Here is a 21,618-nt window from a genome sequence, read left to right as displayed (position 1 = left end):
GAGGCAACAAAAAAGACAATGTCATCAGCTCCAGCAGCTGTGTCTGCATCTGTCCCATAAGCGACACAAGCTATTCTTATTTACTCTTTTAATCCTTAACCAAAGCTCCTAATTAATTGTTTTTTAAATGTGCCTTTTTTTTTAAACTTTTATGTCATTTCTTATTTTGAACAATGTATTGTGGAATTGATGCTCATTGGCCACAACTTTAGATACCTGAGTGTTAGAACTGCACTGCATCGTGTTTTTAGTATTATTTAGTATACCTATTACACCATATAGGTTGTGTACTTTCATGTATCTTAACCAAAATTGGTTCCTACGCTATTGACCCGAGTATAAGACGGTCGTTTCCCCCTAGGAAGTCTGACAAATTTAGAGTTGACAGATTTGTTCATGCAAACCGACGACTAGTCCCGAAGCCAGTCAGAGCTTTTCTTCCTGTCACTCAGACAGTGACGGTAATACATCGTGCAATGTTACTACATACAGTGAAGAAAATAAGTATTTGAACACCATGCTATTTTGCTATTTCTCCCACTTAGAAATCATGGAGGGGTCTGAAATTTTCATCGTAGGTGCATGTCCACTGTGAGAGAGATAAACTAAAAAGAAAAATCCAGAAATCACAATGCATGATTTTTTTAACAATTTACTTGTGTGATACAGCTGCTAATAAGTATTTGAACACCTGAGAAAATGAATGTTAATATTTGGTACAGTAGCCTTTGTTTGCTATTACAGAGGTCAAACGTTTCCTGTAGTTTTTCACCAGGTTTGCACACACTGCAGGAGGGATCTTGGCCCACTCCTCCACACAGATCTTCTCTAGATCAGTCAGGTTTCTGGGCTGTCGCTGAGAAACACGGAGTTTGAGCTCCCTCCAAAGATTTTCGATTGGGTTCAGGTCTGGAGACTGGCTGGGCCATGCTAGAACCTTGATATGCTTCTTACGGAGCCACTCCTTGGTTTTCCTGGCTGTGTGCTTCGGGTCGTTGTCGTGTTGGAAGACCCAGCCACGACCCATCTTCAATGCTCTGACAGAGGGAAGGAGGTTGTTCCCCAAAATCTCACAATACACGGCCCCAGTCATCCTCTCTTTAATGCAGTGCACTCGTCCTGTCCCATGTGCAGAAAAACACCCCCAAAGCATGATGCTACCACCCCCATGCTTCACAGTAGGGATGGTGTTCTTCGGATTGTACTCTTCATTCTTCTTCCTCCAAACACGCTTATTGGAATTATGACCAAAAAGTTCTATTTTGGTCTCATCTGACCATAAAACTTTCTCCCATGACTCCTCTGTATCATCCAAATGGTCATATGCAAACTTAAGACGGGCCTTGACATGTGCTGGTTTAAGCAGGGGAACCTTTCGTGCCATGCATGATTTCACATCATGACGTCTTAGTGTATTACCTACAGTAACCTTGGAAACGGTGGTCCCAGCTCTTTTCAGGTCATTGACCAAGTCCTGTCGTGTAGTTCTGGGCTGATTCCTCACCTTTCTTAGAATCATTGAGACCCCACGAGGTGATATCTTGCATGGGGCTCCACTCCGATTGAGATTGACCGTCATGTTTAGCTTCTTCCATTTTCTAATGATAGCTCCAACAGTGGACCTTTTTTCACCAAGCTGCTTGGTAATTGCTCCGTAGCCCTTTCCAGCCTTGTGGAGGTGTACAATTTTGTCTCTGGTGTCTTTGGACAGCTCTTTGGTCTTCGCCATGTTACAAGTTAAAGTCTTACTGATTGTATGGGGTGGACAGGTGTCTTTATGCAGCTAACGACCTCAAACAGGTGCATCTGATTCAGGATGATACATGGAGTGCAGGTGGACTTCTAATGGGCAGACTAACAGGTCTTTCAGGGTCAGAATTCTAGATGATACACAGGTGTTCAAATACTTATTTGCAGCTGTATCACACAAATAAATTGTTAAAAAATCATGCATTGTGATTTCTGGATTTTTCTTTTTAGTTTATCTCTCTCACAGTGGACATGCACCTACGATGAAAATTTCAGACCCCTCCATGATTTCTAAGTGGGAGAAATAGCAAAATAGCAGGGTGTTCAAATACTTATTTTCTTCACTGTACATGACCATAAATTCCAGACTATTGAGCTCAACTTAATACAAAACACAGGAGAACACATTTTTTGTGCATATACTGTGCATACGCCGCAGGTGTCTGCGTAGGTTACATACACAGAAAGACACACAATAAACCTTGCAATGCTACCTACACTCGGTGTTCCATACATCATGCGTCAGCGCAGATCATTGGAGTTCACCAGCTGCAGTAGTGAAGCTGTAGTCATTCTACACTTCATCAAAACACGATCGTTGCGTTAGCCTTTTATTAGCATTAGCATTAATTATTAGCATCTTCATTACTTCCTGAATATGCACTCTCAGCATCATGGCAACAACATTGCCACAAAAGCTATGTTGTTGTAGTGGTAGTGATCAACAGTGACAAATGTATGCCGAGACTGCAAGAGCTTTTCTTCCTGTCACTCAGACAGTGACGGTAATACATCGTGCAATGTTACTACGTACATAACCATAAATTCCAGACTATTGAGCGCAACTTAATACAAGACGCAGGAGAACACATTTTTTGTGTATATACTGTGCAATTTTCACTTTTCAGTTTACATACACAGAAAGACTCACAATAAACCTTGCAATCCTACCTACCCTCGGTGTTCCCAACATCATTCTACACTTCATCAAAACACGATTGTTGCGTTAGCCTTCGAAATGTAGTATTAGCGTCTTCATTACTTCCTGAATCTGCACTCTAAGCGTCATGGCAACAACATGATCAACAGTGACAAATGTATGCCGAGACTGCAAGATACAAGACGAGTCAACAGTGGTACCTGTTTAGCTAGCCCTGAAAATTTGCATGAAAAACCTTAGCTTGTTTTTCATAAGATATTTCTTGACCGGTTAAAAAATAGTGCAATTTGAATATTTTAAAAATAGAAATATTATTTCTCATGTAATTGAATACATTAGCTAACCAGAACACTTATCAATTGATATTTAGTTTATTCATTCATTCATTCATTTTCTACCGCTTATCCTCAAGAGGGTCGCGGGGGTGTTGGAGCCTATCCCAACTGTCTTCAGGCGAGAGGCGGGGTACACCCTGGACTGGTGGCCAGCCAATCACAGGGCACATATAGACAAACAACCATTCACACTCACATTCATTTAACTTAGCATGACAATTAACCTAGCATGTTTTTGGAATGTGGGAGGAAACCGGAGTACCCGGAAAAAAACCCACGCATGCACAGGGAGAACATGCAAACTCCACACAGAGATCGCCGAGGGTGGAATTGAACCCTGGTCTCCTAGCTGTGAGGTCTGCGTGCTAACCACTCGACCGCCATGCAGCCTATTTTTAGTTTATCTTATCAAAATAAATGATTCAGCCACTTTTCTGTCAGAGGGGGATCGAGTACAAAAAATTTGTAGGCTAGTGTAATTTTTTGGAAAAGTCAATAGACGTTTGCTCACATGTTCGAGCAAAAGTCTGCCTAACAACAAGCAGAAAAACAACCCAAACTGCACGGAAGCATTATATAACATTGAATTCCACGTCTGATTCCGAGAGAACGTGACGTCACTTGCTTTGTTTTGCTTGTAGTGGAGAAAAATATAAGGGCATGCCAACTCATAGGAGGACTTGGGGAAGACCCACAATGCCAAAGGAGCCGGAAAAAGTAGTCCGTTGAGGGGGAAGTCTTATTTTAAATTATTTTATATAATTAATCATTTATAATAATTAATTTATATAATTTATTTATATTTATAATTTATAAAAAATAATTTATAATAATTAATAATTATATTATTATTAAAATAATTTTAAATTTTGTCGTTTTTGTGTGTGTGCGATTTTGGCTTTCTTTCAAACTTAGCCAAGAAGTGTCGTGACGGGGGGGGGCTTCTGATATTCGGGTCAATATGATATTTATTGCAGTCGATGCCAAGTATTTGAAATGAGTTAGCAAAAGTGCATCTAGTATTTCTATTGTTGTGGCCAGTGACAGTATGGTTCTTTTTGCCTATTTATTTCCTGCACTGATGAACTGATGCTCTCTGTCTGCTTGGTTATTATAATAATAATAATAATAATGCAAGTTTTTGCTAAATCAATCCAATTTTAGTGTTTTTTATTTCCATACAAATGTGAAGCAACTCCCAATTGATATGTTGACTATAATCATGTGTGGTACTGATGATGGTTGTGCACAATCTACCAGGCAGCGAGATGAGTGATGTATATTAAAATGGATGTTTAATTTGTGATTTTGTGCCTTTTATGTTGGTTCTTTTTCTGTATCAATAACGCATGCCCATCCCGTCTGTCTGTCAGGTATAAGTCAAACGAAGAGTATATTTACGTTCGAGGGCGTGGCAGAGGAAAATACATATGTGGGGAGTGCGGCATCCGCTGTAAGAAGCCCAGCATGCTGAAGAAGCACATCCGAACACACACTGATGTCCGTCCATACATTTGCAAACACTGCAACTTTGCCTTCAAAACCAAAGGTTAGGGAACGGTTCACGACATATTTCAGATTTGTTTTCCACTATTTTGTGTGTTAAATGATATCCATCAATTTAAAGTCTGCTTTTTTTTCATTTTTATCTATGTTGTTGGAAAAAAATGCCCTAGTTCTACTTCTATGCCCTGTGGAAATAGGAGGCAAGTTTTAATGTGCTTTTCATGTTCCTTCGCAGGGAACCTTACCAAACACATGAAGTCAAAAGCTCATGGGAAAAAGTGCCAGGCAATGGGAGTATCTGAACCATCCACGGATGAGCCAGAGAGTGAGGAAACAGGTACTTCAAAAAGGAAGGGAAATGCTGTTACGTGACTGAATGTGAAGAAGTGTAGCTGCTTGGCGCCGACAGCTTATGCAACCACAATGTACTATTCCCCCAACCTTATGCCCTTGCATAAGAAAAAAGTATAATATAAATAATGAAGTGAGAAGAGCCCTCCACATTGCTACTTACTTTAGCAGCAAAGGCTCATGATCTCCTCCGCCATCATGTCGTCTTTGCTGACAAGACTGCACTCATCACATCCAAGGACGCGCGTTTAAAACCGTGACTTCATTCATTCACTCGTCATGTCGTTTGTGAATAGAAGCTTGCTGCTTTTCATTTACATCCTGGCCTTTTCGTCTTAACATTTCAACACAGTGTGACTCCATCAACACTATATTCACCTGTCCAGTTAATGGTAATGGTAATGGTAATGGTTTTATTTCATTTGAACATGCATCAGATTACAATTGAATGCATCCCATAATCAGTTCACAGTTCCACATGTCCAAAAGGAGTAGGAAGAAGCAAAGCTTATTAAATCCTACCCCTCCATCTGGTACTTTTACAATCAGTAACTGTTACATTTGTTCACTTCCTGCATTCCTAATATAGTTTATTTAATTATTTATTTTATAATTCTTAAAAAAAATTAGATATTTTTTGTCACATATTGAAGTACAGGTTTTTTTTATTTTATTGTTATTTTTTTTACTTTTTATTTTTTATTTATTTTTTATTTAATTTAGCATACATCAACTGCTTGTATTGTTTCTTGAATTGGCTCATCGTTGTGCATTGTTTGAGGGTCTTACTCAATCCATTCCATAGTTTGATTCCACATACTGAAATGCTATGGCTTTTTAACGTAGTCCTAGCATAGAAGTGTTTCAAATGTACTTCTTCCCTGAGATCATATTTCTCCTCTCTTGTAGAGAAGTATTGGATGACATTTTTTAGCTAATTGGTTATTTTTAGCCTTATGCATTATTTTAGCTGTTTGAAGATGAACTATATCAGCAAGTTGAAGTATTAGTGATTTTAGAAATAAGGAGTTAGTATGTTCTCTGTAGGCGGCATTATGAATTATCCTTACTGACCTTTTTTGCAGTACATTTAGCGAGTGAAGATTGCTTTTATAGTTATTATCCCATATTTCCACACAATAAGTAAGATATGGTAGAACCAGAGAGCAATAAAGAGTGTGGAGTGATTTCTGATTGAGAACAAATTTAGCTTTGTTCAATATTGAAATATTTCTGGCCACCTTATGTTGTATATTTGTAATATGAGGTTTCCAGCTCATATTTTATATATAGTTAGGAAGCAATAATAAGTGTCAATGCGTTGTGATTGCTCTTGTGAAAATGCGACATAACAGATGGAAAGTTAACGCAGTAAATGAGAGATCCCATTTTAAGAAATGGTTACATGCAAGCGGCGATGATTCAGGCTTGAATGGCGTCCCAAGGAGACCAACTGTTGTCTCGTCAGGGCCGTTCCAAAGTATTTGTAGGGAGTGCAGTCGGGCAGATGGAGGCCATACACTCTAATGAGTTGTCTTGAAGATGTTCACAGAAGTTGGATCAGCCGGTGAAGTTTTGGAGTATGAGCCTCAAGATTTGCTAATCCTTGGCCAAATTGCCTCCTTGCAAGAAAATGGACCTCTATATTGTAATATTATGCTCATACGTTTTTTGTCATAATGTTCAAATTTTATTCATGTCGATATTATAACTTTATACAAATATTTATATTTTATTCTCATAAAATTGTTGCTGTTTTTTTCACGTTTTGAAATTTTTTCGTTTTCTTTGTTGTTGTTTTTTTGCTGCTGTTTTTTTCAAACTGTTTCAACTTTCTTCTTGTCGATTTTCACGTCATAATTATAACTTTCTGCACCGATTTTCAAAAAATGACAACTTTATTTGTTATCACTGTGTGACAAGACCGAGAGCAAAATGGCCTCTAAAATGGCCTGTACTTCCTGTACCGCTAATGTCTGATGTCAAGTAGGGTGCCATCCTCGTGTAATGGAGTATTAATGTAGTAATAATGGAGAGTATTTTTATGTTTTTCAGGGGGGCGCGAGGAGCGTGCCTGTTACTCAGAGGAGCAGGAAGAACACCAGTTTTCCAACGTCGAGGAGTCTGAGGACGAAGACGACAATGATGATGACGATGACGAAGACGAGGAAGAGGAATCACATGATGACCCTCCTTCCTCTTGTTCATCCGACACCCATGTATCGACAGGGGGTCGTTCCAAATGCAGCGGGCGCTCTCGGCAGTGTACTCCAGAGCCCGAGCGTGCAGGCCCAAGTCCCAGCCCCGGCTTGGAGTCCCCCCTACGGGGGACTTGGCACAGTCGACGTGCTGCCTCACCGGGCAGCAGGAGAGCACTGTTCTCCCGACGGAGCTGGAAGGCATCACCGAGAACCTTCTCCCCCAGCAGTGAGAGCTGTTCCCCCAGTCAGAGTCTCTCCCCGCGCCTGGAGATGTCCTCACCCGTCCACAGCCTCTCCCCGAGGACAGAGCTACCCTCACCCAGCCGACAAGTGTCACCGTCCCCTGAAAGAGGACCCTCTCCCGTCAGACCCATCTCTCCTCTCCGTCCCATCTTGTCGGGCTGCTACAGGTTATCACAAGCGAGGATGCCACCCTTGCCGGTTGGAGTGCAGCAGAGGACGCTTGGATATCTTCCCTGGGAACACCTCGGTACAAAGGGTAGCTACGTGAAAGTGGTAAGTCGGCTTCTGGATTTTATCGTCACAAGGCTCGATGGGGGTGCTGGAGCCTATCCCAGCTGTCTTACCCCCGGACTGGTGGCCAGCCAATCACAGGGCACATACAGACAAACAACCATTCACACTCACATTCATACCTATGGACAATTTGGAGTCGCCAATTAACCTAGCATGTTTTTGGAATGTGGGAGGAAACCGGAGTACCCGGAGAAAACCCACGCATGCACGGGGAGAACATGCAAACTCCACACAGAGATGGCGGACGGTGGAATTGAACTCTGGTCTCCTAGCTGTGAGGTCTGCGTGCTAATCACTCGACCGCCGTGCAGCCCTACACCACAACATTCATTCATTCATTTTCTACCACTTTTCCTCACAAGGCTCGCGGGGGTGCTGGAGCCTATCCCAGCTGTCTTCGGGCGAGAGGCGGGGTACACCCTGGACTGGTGGCCAGCCAATCACAGGGCACATATAGACAAACAACCATTCACACTCACATTCATACCTATGGACAATTTGGAGTCGCCAATTAGCCTAGCATGTTTTTGGAATGTGGGAATGTGCAAACTCCACACAGAGATGGCCAAGGGTGAGATTGGACCCTGGTCTCCTAGCTGTGAGGTCTGCGCGCTAACCACTCGACCACCGTGCAGCCCTATACCACAACATAAATAACACAAATAAGGGTTATTTTACATCAAATTATAAATGTATTTACAAATATAACACCATGAATTATTTACAATTTCCACATTTCATGTTAAAATTTCTCTACAATGTCTAACCTTCTGCACGCTACACTCCTCCACGCTCCATCACTTCCTTCTCCGGTTTCCTCCCACATTCCAAAAACATGCTAGGTTAATTGGCGACTCCAAATTGTCCATAGGTATGAATGTGAGTGTGAATGGTTGTTTGTCTACATGTGCCCTGTGATTGGCTGGGATAGGCCCCAGCATATTAGCCACCCTGGTGAGGATAAGCGGTAGAAAACGAATGTGTGTGCTTGTGTGTCATCAGTCTGATGAATTCTGTGCTCCCTCCACAGGACAGAAGTGGTACTGCAGGGCAAGGGCAGCTATTGTCAGACGCCTTGTTTCCGCCTGCTTTTCGTCTCTCCACGTGTGAAGGTTACCCCGGCCACCAAGCAGCAGCAGCAGACAACATCTTCAGCCATCTTCCCATGCACTCCCAGCAAGCCAAGGTTCCCTATCTGATGATTCCCATCGGAGGAATTCAAATGGTACAAGCCAGGCCACGGTCCAATCCTTCCACCCCCTTGTCCCCCATGTCTCCTTCTATGGAGGGGCCCTCACCGGCCAGGTTTGACTTATTCTGGGGCGGGACCCCAGGACCTCAAGGGAGAAGGACTCCTGGAAGTGACTGGTCAGACTTCCAAACAGCAGGAGCCAGCCAGTCAGGACAGAGCGGCGTCGGCGCACGAGCGCTGACTTCCAAACTGGAATTAGAGACGACAGACTCAAAGCAATATGGCAGCTCACAAAGCTCCGCCCACACATGTCGGCCCGCTATTGAGACGAGCGAGCGTTGCGTGAAAGACGGACGCCCCGAGTCGTCGTTCAGCTCCCTGCGGCTGATTGGACAGCAGCCAGACGGGGAGGAGCCACCTTGTGGGCGTGAGCAGGCGGAAGCAGGAAGTAGAGTAGACGCGGCGAGAAGACACCAGAGCACCTAATAGCGTCGATTACTTTGATGCATCTCCAAGTTTGCTTTATCAGTCGTGAGACAATTTGCTTTCTTTTTTTATACCATTTTCAAAACTTAACTTAAATGTTTGGCAATATTCAGGTTTGTCATTTAAAAAAATGCACTTTTTTTCTTTGTGAAATAATGTTTCTGTAAATGTATATATGAAAATTATATATAAATATAAAGTTCCTGTATCTGTATTGATACCGGTAATCTTACTGTCTGTTTAAATATGCGTCAAGGTAATATGAGCATTTGTAAATGACCAAAATCTTTAATCATGAATTACATTTTTCTTTATTAAGTTGTTTTTTTCCAGTATTACTCCAATTGTAGTTACTTGTGCCTTTTCTGTCCGGGTTTGTGTTTTGAGCTGTATAGTACAGATAGAACATGAGAAGGCTGTGAAAACTTTATATTGGAATTTTGTGTCATTACGGAAGATTTATATTTGGTGTTTTTTGTTTTTGTTCTTAATACTGTTGCTTTAATTCCAGGGTAACCAAGCGTCACATTGATGATATATTGAAGGAGCAGCAGAAAGCCGTCAAAGGAAATGCACTGAAGTTCTATTTTTTATTGTAAGAGACTTTTGGATGAGGTATGTCTTTACAGGGACGAGCGCTCCTTATTTATTGCTATTTGATGACAATGGTCGTTGTTGTTTTATTTTGTACTCTTTGTTATTGGAGAAAAACATGTTTTCTTTTCTTACTATTTTTCATGATGTCCATGTGATTTGAACTGGTGAACAAAAATGAGGGATTGACTGGTACCGACGGATCAAGTGCCCTGCAAATTTCTCACACAACCAAATTTGCAGTCATTGGGGAAAAAAAATAAAACAAAAAAAAACATTGCACCAAAAAGTCTTTGGCGTGTGTTTTTTATTTAGTTTTTGTACCGTTTGTAAGAGTGGCCAAAGTGAATTTTGCATATACTCAAGCAATGAGGATACCTGATGTATGTATATTTAACTTGTAATACCCCAGATCCACCTATGTGTGGCGCTGTGAACAGCCACTCAGATTGGCAGATTGACCGAGTGACTTTCCAAAACAGAAGAAGAACGAACTAACGCGCGTAACTTCGCTGTCTACCGCTTATGGACGTGTTATTACTTCCGCATAGTCGTTATGGAGTATAAGGGAGCGAAATCTAAGGAGAATGTCGACTGGGGTGAGTTATGTCCGTCTAAATATTCAGATATGATGGATTTTTTGTCAACGCTCACTTCTGGTCACGTGACGGCGTATGTGACGTCATCGTTGTCGTGTAGCCTAGCTGCACTGATGCTAACACTCTAGAAGGCTAAAAACGATAAAATACCCTAACCCTATTTTCAGAATAACCCTATTTTGACCCGAAAACATCCTGTCAACAAATTTAAATACATTTCTTGACCAAAACGTATTTTACAAAAAATATTTTTAGCTCAGAGCAACTAGAGCACATAGGTAGTCAGATTTGAGGAACAGAGAGGACTGTTTACTATTTGTAGTAGTGATGTTTAATTATGGTATACACACTAATGAAACCATAATATGTTTTTATTTCATTATAATTATTTTTACTTAATTCCTGCACACTATTATACTGCAGGGTAGAGATCTCCAGCACATTTTCATTTAAAATATAATTCAACAAGAAAAGTAAAAAAATTTAAAAATCACAAATTTTTGCAACAATAAAGTCAAATATGGGGAAAGAAGTTTTAATCTATCAAGAAAAAGTGATTAATTTCCAAGAATATTGTAAAATTATGGATAAAATTTCATTTTGGTACCACAAAGAAAAAATAAGAACAAAAGCATAATTTTTAAAAGTTGTAGTTTTGTGAGAAATAAATAAGATTGCCATTTTTTTAAAGAATAAAGTCCAAATATTATGAGAATAACATCATCACCACAAGATATTTCACAAGAAAAAAGTTTAAATGGTTGAAAATAAAACATAAACAGGGAAAAAAACACATTGAAAATATCAGTAATGTTATGAGAATAAAGTAGAAATATTGTAATACAGTCATAATATTGATATAAAGAATGGTAACATTATGACATATGTTTTATCATCATAACGTTGTGAGGGTATCACAACAATTTTTACATTATTAGTAACAAAACAAAGAATAAAGTTTCAATGTTTGGAAAAAAACAGATTGGGAAAAAGTGGAGAAAAATAATCATATAATATTACACAATGTACTTGAAGTATATATAACTTGTTAGCATATCTATCCCATATTCTTTGATTTTATATGCATCCTTCACTGGGAAAAGTTTTTAATTTTAGTTTTCTTTTTCAAGGTTGAAAAAGGTTGTGTGCTGTTTTAAAAAAAAAGGTATGATAATTTTAAGAAGTCATACTTTCTTCATGGTTGCAAATATGATCCCTTATCTATTTCTTGCAGCATCATTCAAAGAAAGAATCATTGTCATGGTAACACACGCACATGCAGTGTAGCACAAACCCAGCATGACCACTAGAGGTCCTCGTTCAGTCACTTACCGAAAGCAGCTGGTGGCTGATCGCCTCCTCGAAAGCAACGCGAGTGGTTGTCATCGTTGGGACAGTTCAAGTCCGTTTCCATAGCAATCTTTGTACATAAGCTATGGGAGTCGCTAACATTGGACATTTTAAATGCAAAATACCCACTTTATTGTTAACATTTTGTAAACTTTTTTAAAAAGTTTACTGTAAGGAGAAAAAGTTTATATTATTGGTACTTTTTTTTTGGAATGAGGTGTATACAAAGGTTACATTCTTTCCGTTTGAGCAAATTGTAATATTTGGTTCATGTATACGTGACTAGTGACCACTAGGAAGTGCGCTGTAAATGCTAACATATTTATGTCTAAAATGGCTTATTTTCTATTATTATGTCGACTATATTAGGTAATTGTAATAGTAACTGTAATAGTAGTGCATTGTTTGAGGGTCTTACTCAATCCATTCCAAATTTTTCATTTTTTATTTTTATTTTTATATATTTTTATTTTTTTTATTTTTTATTTTTTATTTTTTATTTTTTATTTTTTATTTTTTATTTTTTATTTTTTATTTTTTATTTTTTATTTTTTATTTTTTATTTTTTATTTTTTATTTTTTATTTTTTATTTTTTATTTTTTATTTTTTATTTTTTATTTTTTATTTTTTATTTTTTATTTAATTTAGCAAACATCAACTGCTCATTGGTTATTTTTAGCCTTATGCATTATTTTAGCTGTTTGAAGATGAACTATATCAGCAAGTTTAAGAATTAGTGATTTTAGAAATAAGGAGTTTGTATGTTCACTGTAGGCGGCATTATGAATTATCCTTACTGGCCTTTTTTGCAGTACATTTAGCGAGTGAAGATTGCTTTTATAGTTATTAGCCCATATTTCCACACAATAAGTAAGATATGGTAGAACCAGAGAGCAATAAAGAGTGTGGAGTGATTTCTGATTGAGAACAAATGTAGCTTTGTTCAATATTGAAATATTTCTGTCGACATTATGTTGTATATTTGTAATATGAGGTTTCCAGCTCATATGTGAAGATGAACATAGGGGTGTTATTTTATGTGTACAGGTCTCTAATCACGGTAAAAGCCGTTTAAACAGAATTTCCATGCTGAAAATATCACTGAAATCAATTCACTCATCGCGGACAGGTGTGGAACCAATTTACCGTGATAAACGAGGGATTACTGTATAAAGCATCAGCTTGTGTTGCTATTGTGAGGCATTCACTGAACTGTGAGTTCTTGTGAAGCATAGCCCATCCGAATTCCTTTGGGAAGGGGAGATTATTTTCCTCTTAACATAAGGATGTGTGGAATGTGTGACATGGCCACACAGCATCACCACTGTATAGATTTGACAACACATTCTTGCTTCAGAGGTTACAAGTTCAGTTCCCGCAGGAGTGCAGATGTTCTGCTCTCCACAGGCATCCCATCACTTAAGCAGCTCTTCAGCTGGTATAGGATGGATTTTTTTTTTTAAAGCAGGTGTTCAATGTAACCTTCTGGTTGAGCATGTTGTGCGAAGCCCTCGCTGTCATGTCAAGTCACAGCAGGCGTCCCACAACTGGGCCACACTCAGTGGTGATGCTGGTTGAGCTTTACGTAACTTCCTCTTTGTGGTTCCTGTATGGACGGACATGGGAGGTACGGAATGCCGCAAATCAGATTCATTATGAGATTTATCATTGTCTAGATTTTATTGTGGCTTTAAACCAGGGGTCTCAAACATGCGGCCCGCGGGCCAAATGTGGCCCGCAGGACACTAGTTTGAGGCCCCCGCCTTGATATGAAAGTTTAATGTTAGTGCGGCCCGCGCAAGTTTGATATGGATGCTGTATGGTATCATGTACCCAGAAAAAATTATTACGTTTGATTAATGTTCATGTTAAAGGTTAAATAACTGTTAATAGTTATCCTCCCTATCCGTGTGGAAGTGGTAAGTTTTTGGCTATTTAATTTTAAAGGAAATAACTTGAAGGCTACCGTTTAGGTCGCTAGCTCTCTAGTTTGCGAGTTAGCATGTGTCTCAAGACCCTGCAGTTGCGCAATATGTTGTAAATAAAAAGAGTATAAATGTGACTATAGTCGTGTTTTGTCATGTCTACAGGGCTCTAATAATGCTTTGTTAATTTTAATTTTAAAATATATCTATCTATCTATCTATCTATCTATCTATCTATCTATCTATCTATCTATCTATCTATCTATCTATCTATCTATCTATCTATCTATCTATCTATCTATCTATCTATCTATCTATCTATCTATCTATCTATCTATCTATCTATCTATCTATCTATCTATCTATCTATCTATCTATCTATCTATCTATCTATCTATCTATCTATCTATCTATCTATCTATCTATCTATCTATCTCTCTCTCTCTCTCTCTCTCTCTCTCTCTCTCTCTCTCTCTCTCTCTCTCTCTCTCTCTCTCTCTCTCTCTCTCTATCTATCTATCTATCTATATTTATATCTATATCTACCTATCCATCCATCCCATGGAGGCTCCATGGCAGGCAACTGTGGGCGGAGCCTTTGTTGTGACATCACAGGGAGAGGTAGAGTATAAAAGAGTCACACAAACTGAACAGCGGCATAGTGACAACACAGCAATGACCACACAACTGGACAACATGTGGTCTCACGTGACTGTTTTACTTCTCATCACGTTTTGGGCATCTGTGCAAGATGGTGAGTGTGCTTTTAGCATCCTGTTTTACGCGTCCACCATATTGGCTCATTCAGGCCAGGGAGGATGTAGTCGACATAACACAAGCTGTTCACCTGCATCGCATCCACCTTTAAGTGTGTCACCTATAATGGACAAAGTTCAGTGCGACACTTGATTTATTTCAAATGTGGCGGTTGCTCAGCATAAATGCTGTACATTTATGTAGCATTTATGCTGTACACGCCGTGTGAAAGCATGTTTTGACAGGTCAAGGAGCACAGGAACCATTTTGCAAACAAGCTCATCCAATGACCAACAAGTTGTGCAAAAATAGAATAAATACAATAGTCAATGAAAAAACGCTTGGTACAACTAAATGTACATTTGTTTTGGACAGATATAAGAGTTTAATTTAAGAGCTGATGTCTAGCAACTTCCATGCTTTTCTAGAGAATAACTATAGCTATATATTACTCACATGAGCTGTTTTTGTTGTCATCATCATATTTATCCAAATAAAGGTACTTTAATTTGTGCCAGGCATTAAAATGAAGAAGAAACTGAACAAACAAGAGTGATCCAAGAATAGTTTCCATGATTGTAGATGGAATACAACACGTTGCTTTAAATAGGATGGACAATTTAAAGACTTTTAAAAGGGCTTTTATGACCTACGGGAGCTTCTGACATTTATAGTTTTATTAAAAAATACCCAATAATACCTATTGTCTTTGTTAAAAAATAAATAAATAATAAATACACAAAAGTTAATTAAGTAGCCATTTATAATACAAAGAGCATATTTTTGTTACTTAAATGTGTTTTCTCCTTGCCAATTAGAGAACCAAGTAAATAACAATAATACAAATTCAGACAAAAATAAAAATAAAACCCATAAGACAAATTATTTTGTCTTATGAGTTTTATTTTTATTTTTAAATTCAGAAAAAAATAAAAAATAAAACCCATGAGACAAATTCCTTTGTCTTACGCTAAAATGCTGAATAAATAAATAAATAAACCCATAAGACTATTTTTTTTGTCTTATGGGTTTTATTTTTAAATTCAGAAAAAAAATAAAACACATGAGACAAAAAAAATGTCTTATGGGTTTTATTTTTATTTTTGTCTGAATTTGTATTTTTATTATTTACTTATTATTTACTTATTATTATTTACTTATGGGTATTATTTTTAAATTCAGAAAAAAACATAAGACAAAAAATTGTCTCATGAGTTTTATTATGTGTTTTATTTTTATTTTTTTCTTGTCTTATGTATAAGACAAAAAAATTTGTCTTATGGGTTTTATTTTTATTTTTTGTATTGTTTTTTTTTTTAGATTTTTTGTATTGTATTATAATTATTTACTTGGTTCTCTAATTGGCAAGGAGAAAACACATTTAAGTAACAAAAATATGCTCTTTGTATTATAAATGGCTACTTAATTAACTTAATTACACCTTTTTTGTCTGTGAAGTGTGCAATAACAGTTTTTTTAACTTAACCATCATAGCAGACCAACATCATACCTCTATCATTCATCAATGTCATGAATTTACTGTAATATTTCATGTATGCATATGCGACTATACTAGTCGTACGTGACTATTCAACACCCACGGAGGGAAAGGAAGTCAAAGTCTATTTTGCATATTTTGCAACATCAATCTTTGCTAGACTTTTTTTTAATAAATGTGTCGTTCTTGTCACTAACAGGTTCAGCGATCCCGCCACTGAAGACCCAGGAAGCGCACTCTAGTGATGACGTCCCACTGCCGAGGATGAGGAGCAAACGCTGTGCATGCAGTAGCGTGCTGGACTCTGAGTGTCATTACTTCTGCCACTTGGACATCATCTGGGTCAATACCGCCAGGTGAGCATGGGCAAATCAGTTTAACATAGCATGGTAGTCCAAAGAACATATAGACACACATTATTATGGTATATTCAATGTAGTTGAATGCAACATATGAAATGGTAATGGTTTTATTTCATTTGAACATGCATCAGATTACAATTGAATGCATCCCATAATCAGTTCACAGTTCCACATGTCCAAAAGGAGTAGGAAGAAGCAAAGCTTATTAAATCCTACCCCTCCATCTGGTACTTTTACAATCAGTAACTGTTACATTTGTTCACTTCCTGCTTTCCTAATGTAGTTTAAGTTTTTATTTTTTAATTTTTTTTTAGTTTTTACAATCAGTAACTGTTACTTTTGTTCACTTCCTGCTTTCCTAATGTAGTTTAAGTTTTTATTTTATTTTATTTTTTTTTATTTTTACAATCAGTAACTGTTACTTTTGTTCACTTCCTGCTTTCCTAATGTAGTTTAAGTTTTTATTTTATTGTATTTTTTTTTATTTTTACAATCAGTAACTGTTACTTTTGTTCACTTCCTGCTTTGCTAATATAGTTTACGTTTTTGGGGTTTTTTTTTTGTTTTTTTTTTGTTTTTGTCCCGTACCGAAGGTGATATGACCATCCATGACTGGTTCAAGACTCTTCATCCTTGTATTTAGCAAACATCAACTGCTTGTATTGTTTCTTGAATTGGCTCATCGTTGTGCATTGTTTGAGGGTCTTACCCAATCCATTCCATAGTTTGATTCCACATACTGAAATGCTATGGCTTTTTAACGTAGTCCTAGCATAGAAGTGTTTCAAATGTACTTCTTCCCTGAGATCATATTTCTCCTCTCTTGTAGAGAAGTATTGGATGACATTTTTAGCTAATTGGTTGTTTTTAGCCGTATGCATTATTTTAGCTATTTGAAGATGAACTATATCAGCAAGTGATTTTAGAAATAAGGAGTTAGTATGTTCTATGTAGGCGGCATTATGAATTATCCATACTGACCTTTTTTTGCAGTACATTTAGCGAGTGAAGAAATGGACTTTGTCTTTGTGCAGTAAAACCACAATTTATGGCCTCGGTGGTACTTTATCACGACGACGACGACGGAGATCCGCAGGCAGGTGTACTTGTGAAAACGTGGATGACCTAACCTGTGCCGGCTTCTGCCATCACAAGTAAGTCCAAAACCAATCAGATGATACCAAGAATTCATTAACGACCTACTCTATGAGGTATGTGAGCTTGCGTGTGTTGTTTTCCAAAGGTAAACACAATTTTCCAATGGGGACACCAAGGAGTGGTGCTTTGATTTATCATCCTTTGTTGGTCTATTAATAGCCAGTGTTACTGTGCTTTCTACTTGCCCTGCAGGTCGGGATCATCAAAATAAAACAGTTGAGGTCACAGGGAGGAGATTTATATAAAGTGTGTCAAATATGTAAGCGTTCGGGATAGTGTCAGGGACTGTGTGACAATGTTGAAAACACAGCATCGCATACTTTTAACAAGTAAGGGTGTTTTTTCCTGATGTACACAAACATCTGCTGGTTATAGTGGACTTTTTAAAAGTTCAGTTCTAATCTGTATTGCATACCGAGGAACATGACTAACACCGACATTGTTTTCCAGTAATGGGAACTCTTATTAGGGTAATTACTCATTAGTAATTACTAATGACTTTATTAGGCCGTGGCTGACATTGAAATGTGTCACGTTATTATGCACTCGGTGTGTGAGAAAGTGCTTGATTTCTTTTTTTTTTTTTGCATGTTTGTCAGAACTAAATGTTTCAGACCATGAAGCAAATTCAAATATTAGTCACAGAAAACACAAGTAAACACAAAATGCAGGTTTTAAATTAAATATTTTATTATTAAAGGAAGAAAAAAAAACCTTAGAGGCAACAACTGCAATCAAGCATTGCCAATAACTTGCAATGAGTGTCTTACAGCACTGTGGATGACTTCCTGCCCACTCACCTTTGTAGAATTGTTGTATTTTTGCCACAATGGAGGCTTTTCCAGCATGAAGACTTTTTAAGGTTAATAGGATTCAGGTCAGGACTTGGACTAGGCCACTACAAAGTCTTCATTTGGTTTTTGCCCAGTGTCTTTCTTATGATGGAGTCATGAACACCAACCTTAACTGAAGTAAGTGAGGCCTACAGTTCTTTGAATGTCGCTGTGGGGTCTTTTGTGACCCCCTTTGGATGAGTTGTCATTGCCCTCATTTTGGTTGGCCGGCCACTCCCGGGAATGTTCAACACTATGAATGTTTTTTTGCCATTTGTGGATAATGGCTGTCATTGTGGTTTGCTGGAATCCCAAAGATGTTTACAAAAATATCTCAATGGGTGGGGGGGCAATTATGTTTTCACACAGGACTTTTTTTCTCCCTTTATAATAAAAAGTTATATTTTAAAATAGCATTTTGTTTTCAGTTGTGTTGTCGATGACCAATATTTAAAATTGAACTAAAACATTTAAGTGTGACAAACATCGGGAATGGGGGAACCACTTTTCCACACCACTGTTTATCACTGCAGTCGCCATTGTTCAATACCACTACACAGGAAACTATCTCTTGATATCTCATGACATCTGTCAAAATGTGACATTCATGTTCAGAAAATATAGTAATAAATGTATGAATTAATCCTAGGATTAATGCAAATGGACTCATTTTGCTGGTCTCCATATATTGCCATGTGCATGCCTGTAATGGTAATGGTTTTATTTCATTTGAACATGCATCAGATTACAATTGAATGCATCCCATAATCAGTTCACAGTTCCACATGTCCAAAAGGAGTAGGAAGAAGCAAAGCTTATTAAATCCTACCCCTCCATCTGGTACTTTTACAATCAGTAACTGTTACATTTGTTCACTTCCTGCTTTCATAATATAGTTTAATTTTAAACTATAGTACAAGGTGATATGAGCATCCAATGACATAATGGGTACCATAGTAAGTGTCAATATAGTGATATGTATAGCACATCATGACTGGTTCAAGACTCTTCATCCTTGTATTTAGCAAACATCAACTGCTTGTATTGTTTCTTGAATTGGCTCATCGTTGTGCATTGTTTGAGGGTCTTACTCAATCCATTCCATAGTTTGATTCCACATACTGAAATGCTATGGCTAGCATAACGTAGTCCTAGCATAGAAGTGTTTCAAATGTACTTCTTCCCTGAGATCATATTTCTCCTCTCTTGTAGAGAAGTATTGAATGACATTTTTAGCTAATTGGTTATTTTTAGCATTATGCATTATTTTAGCTGTTTGAAGATGAACTATATCAGCAAGTTGAAGTATTAGTGATTTTAGAAATAAGGAGTTAGTATGTTCTGTGTAGGCGGCATTATGAATTATCCTTATTGACCTTTTTTTGCAGTACATTTAGCGAGTGAAGATTGCTTTTATAGTTATTAGCCCATATTTCCACACAATAAGTAAGATATGGTAGAACCAGAGAGCAATAAAGAGTGTGGAGTGATTTCTGATTGAGAACAAATTTAGCTTTGTTCAATATTGAAATATTTCTGGCCACCTTATGTTGTATATTTGTAATATGAGGTTTCCAGCTCATATTTTCATCTATTGTGATCCCCAGAAATGTATTTTCCTTCACCCTTTCAATGTCTACACCGTCTATTTGTATTTGCTGGTACGTGTCCTTTCTGCTGTTACCAAACAGCATGATTTTAGTTTTACTTAGGTTCAAGGACAATCTATTATCATCAAAGCATCTTTTTATTGTGACCATTTCTTCTCTGACCTTTCTAATGATTTGGTCTGTATTCCCTCCAGAACAAAAAGCAGTGGTATCGTCTGTGTTGTCTCTCGCCTCCAAACAGGCAGGAAGGCCAAATCGTCATTTGACAACACTAAACAGCCAAAGCATTCCTGCCTGGACCTTCCTCCTTTTAGAAGATGAATAGATTAGCTCTTGCACCAAGCTGTCCTATCTAGTCTGATTGATGTGGTTCCCATTTAGTCCTTTAGAAGCATTCAACATTGCCATAACCTCTATCTTATTGTTTATAGCCTTGAAATCATATTCTTAAAGAGACAGTTCAACCCACTTAGCATCTTGAGGTGATTTTTCTAGTAATAACACAAAGAAAAATTCAAGCTTTTAAACATTTTGTTATTTTTTTCCCCCCACAGAGGTGCAGCAAGAAGGTCCAAAACTGATTGATAAAGGAAACAAAATATGCCAAACATCCACCAAACGGCACCAAAAAAAAAAACAATGACGCTACTTAGATGGCGAAGCAAGCTGACACGTGTCCATCGGAGGAGGCTGATGGACCATAAGGACGTGTGTCCGTTCTGGAAATGTGTGAACGGTGCAAAAAGACAGAGGTCTGCGAACACACCACGCAAATAGAGCACTTTGCCTCCAGTTGTCAAAGTGTCGTCAGTGTCATTCTGTCACTGGAACGAGAGAACGGGCGGAATAGCGTAGAGTCTCATTGCCTGTTCAGGGGACTAGTGGTGCATGATGGATCAGGTTTCATCAACACCGAATGGACAGAAGACACAAAACCGAGAACTGGCCCATGTTTATGTTCATCCTGGAACTGAAAGTCTTCCCAGAAGAGTAAAAAAAAAAAAAAAATCCTGTCCCAATACTTTTGCATATACTAATTGAGCCAATGTGTAGGCTTGATCTCTTTTGTTTACCGAAATAAACCGGCGCCCTGATGCATGTTGTGGTTGCTTGTTTTGTCACCTTTGACCTTTAGTGTTTGCTTTAGGAAAATGTACCGCGTCAATGAGCAAAATCACCTACAGCGTCCCATAGGACCTTCATGGGGGACGAGCAAACACATCTGTGACTTCAAAAGGAGGCCCCGGAATGGATGAATGATCCAGGAATGCACGCATGAATCAATAATAAGTTGACTTGCTATTCAGAGCCAGTGCAGACGCTGTTATCACAAGGATCCCGGGCAAAGAATGCGCGGTTTAGTAACATTGCTTAAGGGGTGGAAAGGGACGTACAAAGCGGCCTGTCGCCCTGCGATATGCTTGCACAGGAACGTGGAACTTTATGTTTTTTGCATACTTGTCCCACTTAAATTGTTCATATCCATCCATGAATCCATTTCATATACTGTTTATCCTCATTAGGGTTGTGGGGTGGTATGCTGGAGCCTATCCCAGCTGACTTCAACCAGCCAATCACAGGGCACATATAGACAAACAACCATTCACACTCACATTCATACCTATGGACAATTTG

The 21,618-nt window shown here is 38.3% G+C and overlaps 2 protein-coding genes across 6 annotated transcripts in view; both read left to right on the top strand.

Moving 5' to 3' along the window:
• Positions 1 to 10,169, top strand: part of LOC131136489 (transcription factor HIVEP3) — a 72,399-nt gene extending 62,230 nt beyond the window's left edge. For all 4 annotated transcript variants that reach the window (XM_058083367.1, XM_058083365.1, XM_058083366.1 and 1 more), the window contains 4 exons: positions 4,398 to 4,573; positions 4,766 to 4,867; positions 6,937 to 7,598; positions 8,650 to 10,169. In XM_058083367.1, coding sequence (XP_057939350.1) covers positions 4,398 to 4,573; positions 4,766 to 4,867; positions 6,937 to 7,598; positions 8,650 to 9,297 — 1,588 coding nt within the window. In that variant the 3' untranslated portion in view covers positions 9,298 to 10,169. The remainder of the gene's footprint in view (positions 1 to 4,397; positions 4,574 to 4,765; positions 4,868 to 6,936; positions 7,599 to 8,649) is intronic.
• Positions 10,170 to 10,338: 169 nt separating this feature from the next.
• Positions 10,339 to 21,066, top strand: LOC131137216 (endothelin-2). 2 transcript variants are annotated; one of them, XM_058084900.1, is made up of 4 exons: positions 10,339 to 10,490; positions 16,220 to 16,376; positions 17,417 to 17,536; positions 20,538 to 21,066. In XM_058084900.1, exons 1-4 carry the CDS (start codon positions 10,448 to 10,450, stop codon positions 20,566 to 20,568), a joined length of 351 nt encoding a protein of 116 aa, XP_057940883.1. In that variant the 5' UTR covers positions 10,339 to 10,447; the 3' UTR covers positions 20,569 to 21,066. The 2 variants fall into 2 exon arrangements, with proteins under 2 accessions (XP_057940883.1, XP_057940882.1); XM_058084899.1 differs by lacking the exon at positions 10,339 to 10,490 and adding an exon at positions 14,441 to 14,520.
• The last annotated feature ends 552 nt before the right edge of the window (positions 21,067 to 21,618 follow it).

Source organism: Doryrhamphus excisus, chromosome 10, assembly GCF_030265055.1.
Source record: "Doryrhamphus excisus isolate RoL2022-K1 chromosome 10, RoL_Dexc_1.0, whole genome shotgun sequence".
NCBI lineage: Eukaryota > Metazoa > Chordata > Actinopteri > Syngnathiformes > Syngnathidae > Doryrhamphus > Doryrhamphus excisus.
This window is presented reverse-complemented; position numbering and strand designations above follow the sequence as displayed.

What these genes read in the sequence shown, in the direction of transcription:
- LOC131137216 (XM_058084899.1), top strand. Translation starts at nt 14,442, where the DNA reads ATGACCACACAACTGGACAACATGTGGTCTCACGTGACTGTTTTACTT. An exon ending in TTGGGCATCTGTGCAAGATG is followed by an intron (nt 14,521 to 16,219) that starts GTGAGTGTGCTT and finishes TGTCACTAACAG; the next exon opens with GTTCAGCGATCCCGCCACTG. An exon ending in GCCGGCTTCTGCCATCACAA is followed by an intron (nt 17,537 to 20,537) that starts GTAAGTCCAAAA and finishes TTCCCCCCACAG; the next exon opens with AGGTGCAGCAAGAAGGTCCA.